Source organism: Oryzias melastigma, linkage group LG4 (genome assembly GCF_002922805.2).
Source record: "Oryzias melastigma strain HK-1 linkage group LG4, ASM292280v2, whole genome shotgun sequence".
Lineage (NCBI taxonomy): Eukaryota > Metazoa > Chordata > Actinopteri > Beloniformes > Adrianichthyidae > Oryzias > Oryzias melastigma.
The window spans coordinates 722383-740497 of record NC_050515.1 but is presented as its reverse complement, the minus strand read 5'-3'; the positions used below and the strand labels follow the sequence as shown (position 1 = coordinate 740497).

General features: G+C 39.4%; 1 protein-coding gene across 2 annotated transcripts in view; it reads left to right on the top strand.

Annotated features, from left to right (window-relative positions):
- LOC112150827 (protein sel-1 homolog 3) overlaps positions 1-17604 on the top strand; it is a 20159-nt gene extending 2555 nt beyond the window's left edge. Inside the window, exons 4-24 of one of the 2 annotated variants that reach the window (XM_036211403.1) lie at positions 2112-2233; positions 2414-2529; positions 2658-2707; positions 5067-5190; positions 5268-5403; positions 6259-6405; positions 6480-6685; positions 6767-6946; positions 8245-8367; positions 9846-9986; positions 10107-10169; positions 10249-10425; positions 10528-10637; positions 11781-11864; positions 11955-12036; positions 12185-12260; positions 12349-12473; positions 12646-12767; positions 12859-12973; positions 13158-13221; positions 16079-17604. In XM_036211403.1, the coding sequence (XP_036067296.1) occupies positions 2112-2233; positions 2414-2529; positions 2658-2707; positions 5067-5190; positions 5268-5403; positions 6259-6405; positions 6480-6685; positions 6767-6946; positions 8245-8367; positions 9846-9986; positions 10107-10169; positions 10249-10425; positions 10528-10637; positions 11781-11864; positions 11955-12036; positions 12185-12260; positions 12349-12473; positions 12646-12767; positions 12859-12973; positions 13158-13221; positions 16079-16284 (2569 nt within the window). In that variant the 3' untranslated portion in view covers positions 16285-17604. Of the gene's footprint in view, positions 1-2111; positions 2234-2413; positions 2530-2657; positions 2708-5066; positions 5191-5267; positions 5404-6258; positions 6406-6479; positions 6686-6766; positions 6947-8244; positions 8368-9845; positions 9987-10106; positions 10170-10248; positions 10426-10509; positions 10638-11780; positions 11865-11954; positions 12037-12184; positions 12261-12348; positions 12474-12645; positions 12768-12858; positions 12974-13157; positions 13222-16078 lie in introns of both variants that reach the window. The other variant, XM_024279328.2, reaches the window with a different exon arrangement.
- Positions 17605-18115: the final 511 nt, after the last annotated feature.

Here is an 18115-nt window from a genome sequence, read left to right as displayed (position 1 = left end):
TAACATCTCAATAGAAATTGCAGGTTCTCAAATTAAACAAGTGAAAGAAACCAAGTTTGTAGGGGTGATCATAGACGATAAAATAAGCTGGAAATCTCATATCAACTACATAAAAACAAAAATAGCAAAAACAATAGCACTGTTATATAAGGTTAAATGGTCACTAGACGAAAAATCATTATACCTCATATATAATTCACTGATTGTACCATACCTGACATACTGCATAGAAATTTGGGGAAATGCTAACAAGAAATCAATAAATTCAATATTTGTGTTACAAAAACGAGCAATAAGAATCATTACTGGGAGTAAGTATCTGGATCCATCTACACCTCTGTTTATAAAACTAAAACTATTAAAATTTAAAGACTTTGTAAATCATTCCATATTAAAACTTATGTACAGAGCACATCACAGAATTTTACCACATAACACAAAATAAGTTTGAAAAAAGAAAGAGCAATTATAACCTAAAAGGGCATGAAATTTTTAAAACCAATAAATTTAGAACCAAATTGAAGGAAAAAAGTGTTTCAGTGCAGGGTATTAGATTATGGAATACTCTAGAAAAATCTATAAAAGAATCTCATTCAATTATTACTTTTAAAAAAACTGTGAAAAAACAAATGCTCACATCATATGAGTCAAACAGTCATTAAAAACAGGCTTAATGGGAAAGAAGGGGAAAAGAGAATAGGGAAAAAAGGGGTTTATGAGGTATTTACTTTATTTGGTTATCTTATTTTATTGTTTTTTTTTTTTGATTTGTTAATATTACTACTTTTTTACCTACTATTTTTGGTGTTTGTTTCTTTTACAATTTGTCTATTCTGTTGCTTAATTTTTGTTGTTGACTGAAATTATTTACTGACTTGGTTAAATGGGGCAGAGACAATAAGTTTTCTTCTTTCTGTCCCTTTTCATTTTCACTTTTTAAAAAAACCAAGATTATTGTAAAACTCCTTTTGTGTGCTTTGAAAATGAAATAAAAAACATACTACTACTACTACTACTACTACTACTACTACTAAGTTATGAAGCTACTGTTGTTATGTATATTCAAGCCCTGGAAGCTCTACGCTAAAGCTAGTGGACCGACAATTATTGGTGATTGCTCAACTGGTGTAAGTCCCATAAGTTTAATGTCATCATGCTCTGCAGCTCCAGTCCCGCCCATCTTTGATTCTGTAACACCTGGTCGTTAGCTTTAGCATGGCTGGGAGTTGTGTTGCCATCAGTTGTCAAAAATCTACTTGCTTACACAACTTTCCAGTGGACTTGGAAGTTAAGGAACAGAGGTTTAGTGCAATTGGCATTATATCCAGTGAACTCTGTCCTGGTGATGGATTTGCAATGAACGTTTCACTCAGGATTGTTTGTTTAAAACGTTAGCCTTTATTAGCTATGATGCTAGCAGCATTTTACCACTCTCAGAGAGGTCGCAGAGACGTGCATGCACAGGCGCCATTGCGATGCATTGAGTCGGGTCAACAGAGTGCAACTGTTTCAATGTAAGACATGCGGGAAACCAACCACAAAAATGGCTTGACCAATTTTCACAAAACATGGCTTGAATTAAAGCTTAGAAAATTATTGATATCGTGGTATATTTTCATTTTTATTATCTCCAAACTTGTATCTGTATATAGTGCAAGAATCTGCGCCTTCTAGTGTTACAGCTACATAAAGCTAACCTAACTGTCAATTATAGATCCAAGCCACACCTCCGTCGCTCAGTCCGGCTCAACTAACCCCGCCCCCTTTTTTGGCATTTTTCAAATCTGGGCTGAGAATGGAGTCAGCCTCCAACTCCCCAGGTTGGGTACCCTTTAAACACAAAATCTTCAACATGCTGTAACTTTTCAATTGTTAACACAATCAACGTAATTCCAGCGTGAGCCGCTTTTCTCCTTGAGAATCTACTGGAATTACGTTGATTGTGTAAGCACTTGAAAAGTTACAGTAAATCAAAGAATATAAAAGGTGGAGCTCTGGTGATAAAGGGTTAACGTCCCATATAACCCCAGACACAGCAGCACTTTTTATTCCAACCACACACTTCAGTGAATAAAGGAACAGCTGGTCAAATCAAGTTGCTTGGCTTTCAGCATCGCCTTGTCTGTGTGGATCTACCTGGTGGAGCAGTGTCACCAGAACCTCTGTGGGATCATCCATCACATCGACAGCAGCAACTCGTATGACTCTGTCCTCGTGCAGCTCACAGAAACAGGTGGGCCCCGGCAGCTTGTGTAGACACAAGCCGTCATTGAGGATTTGACTGAGGTGTCGTGAGATGGTTGTGAGGGATGATGAGTGTTTTGTGTGACAGTGGAACAGACCGCGTCATGTATTAATAAAAAGCTTTGAATTTCCTTTGGTGAAAAATGTGACTGTCAGATCTCCTGCTTAGGAGACATCATCATTCAGGCGCGCCTGACAACAGGAGGAGATGAAGCATTTCGGGCTAACGTTGCGCTGCCCCTGTGGAAATGGATCAGATTGGACTGTTACATGCTGGACTCAAAGGTACACCACCCCAGCATGAGATGAGTAGCAGAAAAAGACTGTTGTTCATAATCTTTGAGGCTTTTATGAAACAGCTGTGAAACTCTAAAAGATGCTTTGTTTGTGCTTTTGTTGGGTGGGAATTTCAGATTAGGATGGATGCAAGCTGGGACAACAAAACCCGCAAATTTGACTATCAGTAAGAGCTCCCTTTTTTTTAAGGAGTACCACTCCGGTCATCTTTTGATCTATTGTAAAAACTTTCCTAGTGGTCTATCAATCATGATCATGCCGGTTAGATCCAAAATTTTAAAACGACATGGTTTCTGCAGTAGTTCATTAGAAATTTGCTGTTGAGTTGTGAGCTTGTGGTCCGCTCTATGTATTTACTGCGTTACAAACATTGACCATAAACCATTGGACATATCAACCCTTCCCCTCTTGTGTTCCAAAAAGGAAGTATCCCTGGATTCCAAGAGGGTCAAACTCCAAAAGACTTCCTTTGGGCTATTCTTAAGTTTATTTAATATTTTGGCACCATGCAGAGATTTTTGGGCTAATTCTGAGTTAAGCTAGTCTTTTAGCAATGTGCAAGCTTCTTTTTTGGCAAATTTGGCCTCTAATGAGGTTTTTTGGGCTAATATGGAGTTAAGCTAGTCTTTTAGCAGCATGATAAACATTTTCTTGTTGCTATCTTGGCATATAAGTAGGATTTTTAAGCTAAGTAGGAGTTAAGCTAGTATTTTAGGGACGTGGTAGCTTTTTTGGCAAATTTGGCATACACAGGTTTTTTTTTGGTAAATTCTGAGTTAAACTAATATTTTAGCAAGGTGTTAGATTTTTTTTAGCTAATTTGGCATACGCTGAAGTTTTTTAGGCAAATTCTGAGTTAAGTTAACATTCAAGCAATGTGTTAGCTTTTGTTTCTTTTTTTTTCATTTGGCACCTTCTGAGGTTCTTTAATGCTAATTCTGAGTTAAGCTCATATTTTAGCAACATGGTAGCATTTTGGGATATTATGAAATAAACTGAGATTTTTTGGACTAATACTGAGTTAGTTAGTTACTAAGTAATGTGCATTTCTTTTTAGCTAATATGGCATCTAATGACATTTTTTTGGCTAATTCCGAGTTAAACTAATATTTTAGCAACATGCTAGCTTTTTCGGCTTATTTGGCACCTACTAAAGATTTGTGGGCTTTTTTTGGAGTTAAGGTAACATTTTAGCAAAATGTTACCTTATTTGGCTAATTTGACATCTACTGGAGATTTGGGCTAATTCTGAGTTCATAAATTATGCACATTTTTAAAAATGTTTTGCAATTTTTCCAGTTTTTCAAGTAATCCATCAAATTCTTTGGGCGCGTTCTGCAATTTCTGCAACTTTAAGTCCTTTACAAACTTTAGCATTATGCAAATAGCTTTATCACATTCAGCAAATCCCTTCAGCAATTTTTTCAGCGACCACATTCAGCAAAAAACATTCACACTAGCATCATTGCAGGTAATACACTTTGCTAGTTCTATTTGTCAGAATAACCAAACTGACCAATCAAATGCCTCAGTAAAAGCATGTGGTGCTGGCTGGCCCCACCTTGAACGTTTGATTGGCAGATTCCCCCGAGCTGCTTTCTGTGGGAGGGATGTGGAGTTCGAACAAGCCAGAACAAGTTCACTCATGATTGCGACTGTCCTTCTAAAAACGTGACTCATGGGTGACATCAACACCGTGATATGTTTGGTGAAATAATATATGTCAGTGGTTACAAATAAGCTCCTTTTCAAGCAGCATTTTTTGTCTACTCCTGATTCTCAATGATTTTTACAATAATTTTAATTAAAATGGTCAGAAATGCAATTTTTGAAATGCTAAAAATGAACGTGGTTTGAAAGACCCACCACAATGAAAATTGTGTTTTTGGTATTTTTAAAATTTTCTTGTGGCAATTTGTCTGATGATGCACGACAGATATTAAGTAAATTAAGTTATTCTATTAATTTCTGAGTATGTCTTTATTCAAATCGGAGTGAACCAGGAGCAGGAGAAAAAATGCAGTTGGAAAAAGCTTGCAGCTTTGACGTAGAAGCTACAATCAGTAAGCCACATTGATGCATCCACTTGTATAGACTACCAAGTCTATGTACGTCTTCATTTTCCTCATCTGAGCTGGCATCTGTTTCAAAACTGTACAGCTGGATCACTCCAATATTGCTCACCGTTTTAGTTGCACCACTAATATTAGGTTTGGGGTGTGAGGGGCTATAAGCTCGCTGGAGAAAGTGTAAACAGATGGATGACAGGAAATCAGAGGCAGATTGCTTTGGGACTCCTGCAGCTCTGCAGAAACTATGTCATAGAAAACAATACTGTTTTTTTTTTGTTTTGGCTAAAACCGACACTTTCATTACTAAAAGACCACTGGGAACACTTTTAAATTAGCTAAAAAGATGATCAGAGTGGGTCTTTAAGCTTTATTCTGACTTATTAGTAAAAAGAGAACCTTGATCACACACAGAGTAACAGTGACAGCTGGTCTGACTTTCATTAAACATCACAGGTTCCGCAACAGCCTCCACTATGACGACACAGACGGATATTTTGTGATTGGAGGAGGAAAATATCTATCAGGCATCCGTGGATATTTTGGGCCTATTAAATACTACCGCCTTGGAACAAACGAGGTGATGTCTTTGTCCCGCAGTCATTAATTCTAACTGTTTTATCAAACAGTTTATAAAATTTTTGTTTCCCTAAACAGGTAAAAAATACACTGCACACCAACTCAACCTTCCAGGAGCTGGACCAGGTTCACAGAGAGTGTCTGGAGGTGAAAGCATTCACAGAAACCTTAATGGAAGAAGTTTCTAAGGCTCAGCTCCTGTCAGACAATGAAGGTAAAAAGTCTCTTCATGTGTTGGTTAAATGGAGGATCATAATAAATCTACAACAATTAGGAGTTAAGCTAGCATTTTAGCAACGTGCTAGCTTTTTTATGGCTAATTTGGTGTTTAGGTTTTTGGGGCTAATTAGGAGATAAGCTCGTATTTTAGCAACTTGCTATTTTATTTTATTTTTTTAATTATTATTATTTTTTTGCTAATTTGGCTTTTAGTAAGTTTTTTTGGGCTAATTAATAGTTAAGCTAGTATTTTAGCAATGTGCTTGCTTTTTTATTACTTTGGTTAATTTTGCATCTACTAAGGTTTTTGGGGCTAATTAGGAGTTAAGCTAGTATTTTAGCAACGTGCTATTTTATTTTTTTCTATTTTTATTTATTTATTTAGTTATTTTGCTAATTTGGCTTTTAGTAAGTTTTTTTTAGGCTAATTAAGAGTTAAGCTAGTATTTTAGCAATGTGCTTGCTTTTTTAAATTTCTTTGGTTAATTTGGCGTCTACTAAGGTTTTTTGGGCTAATTAGGAGTTAAGCTAGTATTTTAGCAATGTGCTAGCTTTTTTGGCTATTTTGGCATATCCTAGGATTTTAAAACCAATACTAAAACTTTATTTTTTATTTATTTATTTATTTTGATGATCTGGCATAAACTAAGGTTTTATGGATAAACCCTGAGTTAAACTAACATTTCAGCTATGTGTTAGCTCGTGTCAGCCAACAATGGTAAAAAGTGTCTTCATGTGTTGGTTAAATGCAGTGTCATAACAGATCTACACAAAGAACATCCAATACCAATCTGTACAACTGTGAAGTGTGAGAAGCTGCTGACAGGTTGTTCGTATGCTGTGATTTCAGCTGCATGTACTCCTCACTACTTACACCAGTGGAGTCAGTTCAACAAAGCAGAGAAAACGTGCACACAAGCATGGACCTGGGAAACACAACTCAAGCACGCAGCGTTCTTTCATTACCTGCAGAGAAACCAGGATGACATCAGATCAGGTTTTACATCTATAACCGAACATGAGAAGAAGGAGAATCGGTTGGAGCTCACACCGTTTTTTAATTTTCTGCAGGGTCTCTGGGTTTGAAGCAACTTGGCAGTGTTTTGTTTGACCTGGCAGTTCAAAGCATGCTTCCTGTGGATGAGGCACAAACAAATATCTCGTCCAGCTCATTGGCTTTTTTACAAGTTTCCTCCTGCTTTGGTAACCACAGAGCATCTCTCTTGCTGGCTGCCACTCACATGTCCGGACTGGGGCTCCCAGTCAGTCGAGTTCAGGTAGACTCTCGTCCATCCTAATTACTCCTGTATTCTGTGTGTGTCGATCCTTCATCATACTGCGCCGTCTGTGCGTTTCAGGGGCATGTCTATAGTTTGATCGGTGCCCTGGGAGACGATCGGTTTGCCCTGATGCATGTTGGGTACAAACACTCACTTGGAGCTGATGGGTTTCCTAAAGACCTGGACGTGGCTTACGGATATTACTCCAACGTTGGCGCTCAGAGCAGCATCGACCATTCCCAAGCACACGAAATGGAGGTATCAGTGAGCACACATTTATCATTATTCGTAGTTTTATTGTGAATACCATTCACGGTAATCGGTCACATACAGCTATAGAAGCTCGTGTTTACTCTTCGGGGAGAAAACCACTTGTTTACGCTCCAATCATTAAATCGATACCACGCTCATGTCGATGAGCTCCACATGCAAGCACTTCCAGAAGAGCCTCACAAACAGAGCCGCTGCGTCCTTTTCAGAGGGCTGTTTTTACATATTGCTTTTGTGAGGATTTAAACAGATTAAATGCAGCTTTAAAAGGGATTTTCAAGGCAGACAGAGCGATTTTGTCGCCCTCTCATTTACCTGCTCTGGCAAATTCCCTCCTGCCGGCTCGAGCAGACCAACTTGAATCGTTACCGAAACGTCTGCAGCCCTCATTCACAACACGCCGTCTCCAAACTGTGACTGATAGCATGTTTGTTGTCCAGGCTTCAGTGTGTGCGTGTGGGGGGGGAGGTGGACGAGCTTTATATCTTCATTTAAAAATAGAGCCGTCTTGATAAACGAGGAGAGCACCTCACAGATAAGGAGGCCGTTATGAGAAAAAGGGATGCTTCCAACTAATTTCCTGTTTATTCCCGGAGTCTTTTAATAAGCTGCATCTAATGAATTGAGGTGATGAATCTGCAGAGTTGAGTATTTCTCCTCCAGTTTGAATTTTTAACAACAAAACATCGTTTTATGCAAAAAAAAAAAAAAAAAGAAAATGGTGATTATCTACTTGATGACATTGTTTTCTGTTAGCAGTTTTTAATAATAGAACAAATCTGTTTTGCAGTTTGTCGCCTTGGCTGTTTAGAATTGGCTGAGCTCCTCTCACTGATGAGGACCAAGCTTAATAATTAAATTACTAAAAAGAAAAGCACCATTTAAATCACAGTTGTTTGCTTGTGTTGCCAGATCTGTCGCTCAGTTTGTCAGCGCAGGTCCACTCAGTCCCAATTAATCAGATTATATCGTTTGGAATTAAACTGCATCTTATATTTTTTTTTATCTTGTATTTAACTAATTACATGCTGAGTTGTAAAAGTGAGCTGAGCTCTGTGTGCGTTCACAACACTTTTTAACAAAGTTATTCGACAAACACTTTTTGCTGCTGGTGAAACTTATGAATATTTAATGGTGAGGTCTTTCCCTCAGCTAGGAGAGAAGAGAAAAAAACAAGAGAAGTCTGTCGTTTTATCTCGCTACAATCTTTGAATTGTTAAAATAACAAACGCAGTTTGTCAAAAAGAAAGTGGCTTTAAAACCCATTCTCTCTGTCTTGTGTGAAGCAATACATCCCCGAACACATCTACTTAAGCAACGAGGAGGATTTAAAGAGCCTGACTCATGAGTCCAGCGACGTCTTCCAGTATTTGGAATTCCAAGCCGAGAGAGGAGACGTGGAGGCACAGGTACGCTTCAGACTGCTTTACTTTCTGCTGCATATCTGCCGCATTTCTTTAAAGTTCCACTCCGATCATCTCTTAATCTACTTTTTGAAATTATGATTATGCCATTTTAGCCAAATTATAATAATTAAGAAAAAAAATGCAATTTTTAGAACAAAGTTTCTGCAGAGAGGCAGTAGTTCATTAGAAATTCACCTCTGAGTTGTGGGCGGGACTGTTGGTGCGGAGCAACCCCAGCCCCCCTTCCCCTCCCCGCTGCTGAGAGCTCTCTGTTTACATACGCTAGCTTACAGCCCCTAACAACCCCAACTTAACATCACCGGTTCAACAAAAATGGTGAGCAACTTTGAAGAAAACTACGTACAGTTTTAATCCTAGAGCCCTTTCGCTATAAAAATTTTTCTGGTTAATTTTTCCCCAAAATAATATACTCAATAAAAAGTATTTGGCATATAAATAGATCAAAATATGACAACACATGAAAAATTAGAGTAGTTTTCTTTTATTTTCAACTGTGGTTTATGTAACAAAATTGAAAATAAAAACATAGGAAGATCCTAAAAAGATGCTAGAAAATGACTGAAAAATTAACAATTTGAGAACAAAAAGTTCCTAAAAAGAAAAAAAGTAATAATACTGGAGACTTGGCCTTTAGTCGACCCACTCCTGGGACATGTGAGACTTTATACCAGGAATCCATGACACTCAGAAAAATGCAACATGTTGGACATCATATAAATCAGGGGTGCCCAAATCCAGGCCTTGAGGATCTAGTCGTCTACAAGTGGATGCATTAGAAAGGGGTGGAGTTTGTGGCTCGCCCGACGTATTTTCTGTCACAAATTCTCTTGTTTATCACAAGAGTTATGTTCTAAAAATAACCTGTGATTGGTGAAATCTGCAAAGTAAGATTATTGATGTTTTAAGGCTATAAAACCCCTCATTACACACTTTTCTCAAAAAGGCATGAACATTTTCCTACTTTTCCCTTCTGTTTAAACTCTTAAAGTTCAGACCTTCACAGAAAAATAAGTCTGCATTATGAAATAAAAACAAAGATCTGATTGTGAGCAAGGATTTGTGTAAATCTGACAACCTGAATGGACCATCAGCACAAAGGAGATTGATTGACAAGGTCAACCGCCAATCAGGATGATGTTTAAAAAAAAGGTTCAAAACCTGCTCCTGATTCACTTGAAACAACTTTAAAATACAGTTTTAAGCTTAATATTTGTCTTCTATCATCAGAAAATTCCACGAAACATGTTGAAACGCAATTTTTATCGGAGTGGGTCTTTAACCCTTTAACGCCTGGCGCTTAAATACAAAATCGTTAACTTACTGTCATTTTTTAATTGTTAATATTATCCTGTTAACAATGAAAAAATTACAGTAATTCAAAGAACATGAACACTGGAGCTCCGGTGTTAAAGGGTTAAGGTCACTGCAGGTCAGCCTAACACCGACTGCCTCCTCTCTAGAGACGGCTGGGAATAATGCTGTACTGGGGACATAACCGAGTGTCCAAAGACATAGCAAGCGCGGTGAAGTGGTTCGAGAGGAGTGCCGTAGAAATGAAGGACCCCTCTGCCATGTACGACTACTCCATCCTGCTAATGAAGGTGTGTGAAATTATTAAGACCCACATGATATGATTGAATTGAAGGCTGGACGTTTAGAGTGTGTGTGCGGCGTCTTTGTTTTGACACTTATCGATCTTCTGAGTGATGTGACTCCTTCAGGGCCAGGGAGTGAAAAGAAACTACACTCGAGGTTTTCGGCTGCTGAAAGAAGCAGCTGCGCTGGTGAGTGAGCGCCAATCGATATGTGTGTTTACGGCTTATGGCTTCACTATGAATACCACTGTCTGTTTCCTCGCTTTAGGGCTCAATTAATGCCTTGAACGGCTTGGGCTGGTACCATGGGAAAATCCTGAAGGACTACAAAAACGCGGTGAAATATTTCGAACAAGCTGCCTCAAATGGGAGCGATGATGGGATGTTTAACCTGGGAATTTATCACCTCACCGGGAAGATCCCTGACAGACCCTGGAGGAACGAGGTTTGATCTTCCCACCTTCTGTCTGTGTTTTTTCCTTTTTCTTTTTGGGGTGTTATGGTGAAGTTGAGGTGATGTGATCCACAGAGCGCTGCATTCCAACAGTTTCTCAACGCATCCCGGCTGGGCCACGTCGGAGCGTCGGTGGAGGCGGCGTGGTACCTTTCCACAGGAAACCTGGAAGGGGTGTCTCAGGATGTGGAGAGGGCTGTGATGTAAGAGGCATTCATTAGCTGGGTGAAGAAAGCTTTGTTATGGGCTGCATGGCCTGCAGCTCATTGGAATTTAATTTCAATGACAGTGGCTAATTCAAGGTCGGAAGCCAGGATTTGCATATCTAAAAATAAGAGCCTCTGTCTCTGCACTGTTGTCTGGATTATGGAGATTTTGCTTTCCAAAGTTTTTAACCATTTAACTCTGGAGCTCCAGTGTTTATGGTCTTTGATTAATGTTTTAATTGTTAACACGATCAACATAATTCCAGTAGATTCTGAAGGAGAAAAGCGGCGTGACGCTTTTCTCCTTCAGAATCTACTGGAATTATGTTGATCGTATTAAAGGTTGAAAAGCATGTTTAAAATCCCCCAATAACATTTTTTTTTATTTAAAAAAATGTTCCCAGTAGGGTTTTAATTATAAATGTGAAGTTTTTAACCAAAATCCCACAACCTAAATGTCTTAAAAAGCAATTTTTCGTGTTGATCTGAAGTCTCTGTTTCCAAAATCTCCCCTGAGGGGGCGTGGCTTTTAGAGCTGAGCAGCTCCGCCCCTGATGATTATAGCTCTGTGTCTTGCTAACCTAAATCTGTATGGTTCTGATCCGGATGTCAGCTGGGACGAGGAAGTGAAGATCTTCATGGACAGAACATCCTCCAAAATCCTGATTCTTTCTCCTTCCAGTTCACCAAAGACTCTTTTAGCTAATTCTCCAATGTTTATTGACTGTGATCAATACATTCAATCATTGGTTTCTCAGAGTTCTTGATAAAATAATCAAAGCTAACATCAAAATACTCTTTCATTGATTTACAATCCTTTCCGACTGCGGTCAAATGAGCCGCCGTTCACATTTCCGTGGTCACACCAAGAAGCTCCGTGGAGTCTGGTGGAGACAGAGTCTGTTTGAGACAGTTTGATTAACAGCATTTTAAAGAGGAAATACTCGGAAATGCAAAAACGAAACGATTTCTTATTGCATTGGTTCTCTTTCATAAGAAAGATGTCAGACATGCAAAACTCAAAAAACATGATTTTCATCACACAATTCTTTAGAATGACCTCCACATCTAATTTAAGATCAAACTTTCTGTTCGTTTGAAGTAAATTATGTTCACATCAATCTATCAACCTCTGTGCAGAATGCTCAGGAAGGTCTGCGAACAGAACGGACACCTTGGATTTATGGTTAGAGAGGGTCTTCAGGCCTTCCTCCAGGACTCTCGGTACGGACAGGATTCAACCCCATCATCCTCCTGATTTAATCTGGGTGTGAGCTTACTGTCTTCATATCTGTCTTACTGTGTTTCCAACAGGGAGGAGGCGCTCTTAAAATACATCTTGGCAGCTGAGACGGGCCTCACTGTAGCCCAGACGAACGCCGCTCACCTGTGTGAGGTTCGTGTACAGCAATTCCCGCCTGATCTTTTGACCGGCTTGTGAAAGACGCCATTCCGGCTACGCAGAGAGAGCTACTATGCCACGGGGAAATTATTAGCAGTCGATGGAATCAGCTTCATTATTACTCTGCTCCTTGTTCCCCCAGGAGCTGAGTCTCGGTTACGATTGTCAGTGGAGATATTACAACTACTCTATATTAAACTCTCAACCTCATCCATCAGGTCAGTTCGTCTCGTTTCATTTAGCTTTGACCTTTCTCTTTCCGTGCCGGCCCGATCACCAAACGGCAAATATTTGTCCTTCCGATAGCTCTGCTGAAAATGGGAGACTACTACAGCAGCCGCGGCTCCCGGGGCGCACGGGAGGACTCATTATCCTCGGCCGAGCGGGCCGTATCAATGTACAGCAGAGCGGCTCACGCGGGCAGCCCTCAGGTGACAGATTTACTCTGGCTGTAATCGCATCACCCTATGATAAACTTAATTAAACTTCCACTGACTGAGGCCCACTGCAATAAAAAACAAACAGCATCCCGACGGATTATTATTATTCGGAGACTTTCCCAGTGAGTAACCCATCAGTCTGCGGCGGTAATTCTGTTTTCAGGGAATGTACAGCTTGGCTGCTTTGGCACAACGAGGCCACATTCTTCCAGCCGCCATCCTGCATTCTTTCAACGCATCTCTGCAGGATGAGCCGGACTCTGTGATGGAGAAGATCTTAAGAAGGTATTGTCCGGCTGTTGCAGGGATTATTTTTAACAGGAAGCCTCACGATCCGGCTCTAATCATCTAACACAGTTTGGTTGTGTCTCTCAAGATGTGTGGAGATGGAGGATGAGGAGGCAATTACTCCCTGTTCTCTAGCGCTGCTCGGACTCCAGACGGGAAAAGCCTTGAGGAAGATGACTCAGAACGGCGCGCAGCTCTTGTTGGTAGGCACCGCATAATCAGCTCACGCTGAACGTAGTTTCAATGCAGCCTCATCATTATCCCGCTTTTAATTATTCAAAGATGTGAAAACCCAAATTAAGCTCATGAATAAGACATTCCGTCCATTATAAGCTGCTGTTTTAAATGGCAATCATTTATTTAAATGTTTCTGTCTTTTCTCTGTAGGCATATGCATCGCTTCTCTCCGTCTTTGTTCTGGCTGTCATTATGCCACTACAGAGTCACTTTGGTATGAAACACTTACAAGCATCCGCCACAAGATGGTGCAGTTTCTGCACATATTGGTCGACATTAGGAGTCTGCAACCTGAGGCTCCAACACAAAACCTTGTAACTTTTCAACCATTTACATGATCTACGTCATTCCAGTTGATGGGCGAAACGCCGCTTTTCTCCTCAATCAACTGGAATGACGTCGATCGTGTTAGCGGTTGAAAAGTTACAGGAAATCAAAGAGCATAAATCCTGGAGCTCTGGTGTTAAAGGGTTAAATGCACAGAATTTAAATAAAAAGTAGGTAAGCATTTTTACTTTTTATGACAGAAAAATTATGGTAAAAAAAATTAAATCCGTAGTTTCTTCATACAAAATTATGTTCTGATTTTTTTTTAATTTAGATTTTGCTCAAAATTAGCAAAAAGTAAAATGAGAACAAGGAGAATACCTCAGAAAAAAATGATAGAAAATTCCACGTTTCACTCTGCCACAGGGTGTATTTTATTTTGAAAGTAACTTACAGTTGTGGTCAGACATTTACACTAGTAAAGATCAAAATGTTATGGCTGTCTTGAATTTCCAGTTATTTCTACAACTCTGTTTTTTCTCTGATAGAGTAACTGGAGCAGATACTTTAATGTCACAAAAAAGAAATCATGAAACCTGGTTGTTTTTGTGACTTTATTATGGGTCAACTGAAAATGTGACCAAATCTGATGGGTCAAAAATATACACACAGCAATGCTAATATTTGGTTACTTCAATTTTCCGCTTTTGGTAGCCATCCACAAGATTCTGGTTTAATCTTTCACTGCAACTTTTGACGGGATTGGTGCAGTTCAGTTGTTGGCTTTCTGATGTGGACCTGTTACTTTAGCATTGTACACAATGTCTCAATGAGGTTTAAGTCAGGACTTTGGAAAGGCCATTCTAAAACCTTCATTCTAGCCTGATTTGACCATTTCGTTACCATTGTTAAGTGTGTTTGGGATCATTGTCCTGTTGGAACACCCAACTGTGCCCAAGACTCAACCTTTGGGCTGATGGTTTTAGGTTATCCTGAAGATCTGATAGGCAATGCTCCTTCTTCATTAACCTGTTAACTTTCTATAAAGCAGGGCTCCCGCGGGCCAGATCTGGCCCTCCTCCACATTTGGCCCGGCCCCCCAAACTGTTTTGGCTAAATGAAATATTTTTCCTTTTTTTCCTAATTTGGAGTTTAGCTAATATTTTAGCTTTATGCTAGCTGTTTTGGCTGAAATAGACATGTTTCCAGCTTTTTAGGCTAATTTGACATTTAGCTAATATTTTAGCAACATGCTAGGTGTTTTGGCGACTTTAGGCTTTTTTCAGTTTTTAGGCTATTTTGAAGTTTAACTATTTTTATTTTGGCTAATTTGGCACTTCGCTAATATTTTAGCTAGCTGTCAGCATCAGTGTTTTTAACTATCAATTCAGCATCTTCAGCTATTAATCTATCGCAGGTAATGCTATATATCAAGTTTTTTAGTATTATTTTTCTGTGAAGATTACAGAAATGTATAATATAAAATTTGGCTATGTGTGGCTTTCCTTAAAACCATAAATCTTTATGTTTAGGCTGTGATTGTTACACTTTTTCTGTTAGCCTACAAACTGACCCCGGCCCCCCATCAGAGAAGGAAACAGTTATGTGGCCCTCATTAGAAAAAGTTTGGGGACCCCTGCTGTAAAGCACCAGTTCCACTGGCAGCAGAACAGGCCCACAACATAATATGACCACCACTCTGCTTCTCCTCACCTTTTCTCCTCCAAACATATTGCTGAGCTTTGTGGCCAAAGAGCTCGATTTTTGTTTTGTCCAACATTAAAACTTTCCTGCAGAAGATCTGATCTGATCTGTGTCCATGTGATCAACAGTAAACTTCAGTCGAGCCTCTTTTTTGCCGCTTTTGGAGCAAGAGCTTCCTTCTTACTCAGCAGCCTCTCAGTCTGTGTGACACAAAACATACTTGACTGTTCTATCAGCTTCCAACTCTTGGCCGATCTGATTTTTGGTGGTTCTTGGTTGATAGCAGGTGATAGTTTGCGTTTTTTTTCTAATCGTGGCTGTGATAAAACAGAGCCATCTACCTTGTGTTTACAAAAAATTGTTTGCACTGTTGCTCTTGGGACCTGCAGCTGTTTTGATAGCTGCAAGTGACTTAACTGACTTGTTCAAGTCAATGATTTATTTTTTCAGATCTGTGCTGAGCTCCTTTGATTTTCCCATTGTAGCGTTTTTGTGGGCATTTGTATTCAACGAGCACCGTTTAAATGGCCTCAGAGAATTCACGCCTTGAAGTCACTCATAGTTACTCACAAGAAGTTCATTCATTCATTCATTTTCTTGGCCGCTTTGTCCCTTTCGGGGTCGCGGGGGTGCCGGAGCCTAACCCTGCTACAGATGGGCGAAGGCGGGGTACACCCTGGACAGGTCACCAGTCTGTCGCAGGGCCACACTCACAAGAAGTTATGAGGTCATTTTGTTTAGACAACTTTTTAATGCCACCAAAATTGCTAATTCATGTTGCTGAAAAGAAGCAAACTTCAGAATTGTTTTTGTGACATAGAAGAATCTGTTCCAATCACTACCAGAGAAAAATAGAGTTGTAGAAATACTGGAAACTCAAGACAGTCGTGACATTTGACCACGGCTGTACATGTGTCAAAAGTAATATTTAAGTTTAATTTTGTAAATTAATGGCCACAAAAGCATAATTAAAGTGCATTTTTCTAAACTTTAAGGAGAGGCTTTTTCACATTTTCACTAATTGTTCCATGTGGTGCAAATCTGTTTATCAGAGAAGCATCTGCAGCGTCTGAGTCGGTCTTTATTTGGAATGAATGCAGGGAGCGCTGGTTTCCCACCGAGGAGGAGGAGGACATCTTCAGGCAGCCCCTATGAGAGCAGAGAGGAAGGTGACGGGGCAGAGGGCGGCCGATGGCTGACGGAGAACGGCGAGCTGTGGCTCCGACAGGCTGGGGATGTGGCGGTGACTGTGGCGGGCGTGTGCCTGTGTGTTTTCTGGATCACGTTGGTCTATCATCTCCTCTGACATGAAACGCTATACGGTGATCCAGCTCCAGACTCTGACCTCCTGCTCATTTTGTACATTTGCCCTAAAAAAACGATTTATAATTTTATTTAAGCAGAAAGAGCAAGAATTTTTTAGAAAATCCTTTGATAAAGCACTTTAATTTATTTGAATGTTACTGAGTACCTAAAGGGTACATATAGTTGGGTAAACTTGCAGAACTGGCTTTGTTTTGACAACGATAACTCTGGTGGGAACCAAACACTTGCTCACAAATGAACTCAAGTTCACTTTTTTGTGTGTGGAGAACTTACAAACTTCCAAAGGGGCAGAAGGAAAAATTTGTTTTAGAATCACAAGGCAAAAAAAATCAGAAATGTTTAGTGGGTACAAGCGTATTAATGAGCAAAAGGAAGCCGTTTAATAATCGATCAAAGTCATAGGATAAGCGGGACCAGCTGGTTTCTCCATGTTTTTTTCCCATCCTGCTTGGTGTTCAGCTCTCAAACGAGCAGCTGTAGGAACTGTATGATATATTTCTGGTGGTTTAGTTTCCTTCAGTCTTTGGTCCTCTCTTGAGAGTGCGAGGGAAGCAAATGAAACTGTGTGAAGTGTGAGATTTATCAGTATTACTGAATCAAGACCTGGGGGGAAACTGTTGCAGAAATCACACCTCAGAAGTAGTTTTTTTGTAGATTTTCTGGAAGCTTGACCGTCTCAAAGCCGCTTTTCTCCTTCAGAATCTGCTGGAATGACGTTGATCCTGTTAACGGTTGAAAAGTTACAATAAATCAAAGAACATAAACACTGATTTTCCAAATATGAACATGGAGCCGAACAAAACAAACTAAGCCTGGAAATAAAAATAAAATTTGTGCTTTTTAGCAAAAACAAATCAAATCATTAAGTTTTCTTTGTGTTTTGTTGTCTGGCTGTTTGACTCTGTTTTGCTCTTAATTATTTTATCTGGATATGTTTATTTCTTTCTGCACCATCAGTGAGAGGGAGGGAGAGGATGATGACACTCTTGTAAAGTTAAGCTTTGTTCCAAAGAGGAAGCCATGCATCATTAGAACTGGTCTCTCAATCTCCATGATTATAGTGTTGCTTCAAAAATGTTACCATCGCAAGATAACATCGAGCTATTAATAACAATACAATAAAACAATCCTGGTGCCTCAATCAAGCGGATCCCAAACAGAACAGGTGGTAACACATCTGAGCTTCTGAAGCATGAAACTGTCTTAAGTCAAGATGGGATGAGAGGTTTTCTTTGAGTGGTTGTTGTATTTCCACAGCAGCAATGTTTCTTTGACTTGTTTGAGAAGAATAAAATACTTGAACTGATCAACGCTGAGTCTTTTTTTTTCCTCTTGACTTCAGAAAACTATGTTCAAGTGGATTTCCAGCCCTGTTAAATTGAAAATTATCACTTTTTGTGCACTAACTGTTAGCTTAACCATTTATTTTCATACATTTTCACAGAATAATGTGCTTTTCCAAACATCAGCACTATTTTCCCCTCCTTTTTATCCTCATTCACTTGTGAACATTCAAAGCCCTCAGGAAAAGTTTTTCGGCTCTCAGTAAATCATAATTGATGATTATTAAAGGGTAACCAAACACTAAATCAACTTTTTTTGGCTGTTGACCTCTATAAATGGCCTTTAAAATTGCTGTCTGTTAGTCATTGTCAAATTTTTGATAAACTAAAATTGCTTAATTCTTGAAAATATAGTCAAAAACCGTCTGTGTACTGCCCACCACAGGTTGAATTGAGGTATTACATTTGAATTTCGTGATTGGTCAAACCATTTAAGTCCCATAACATTTCAGAAGTCCCACGTCATGA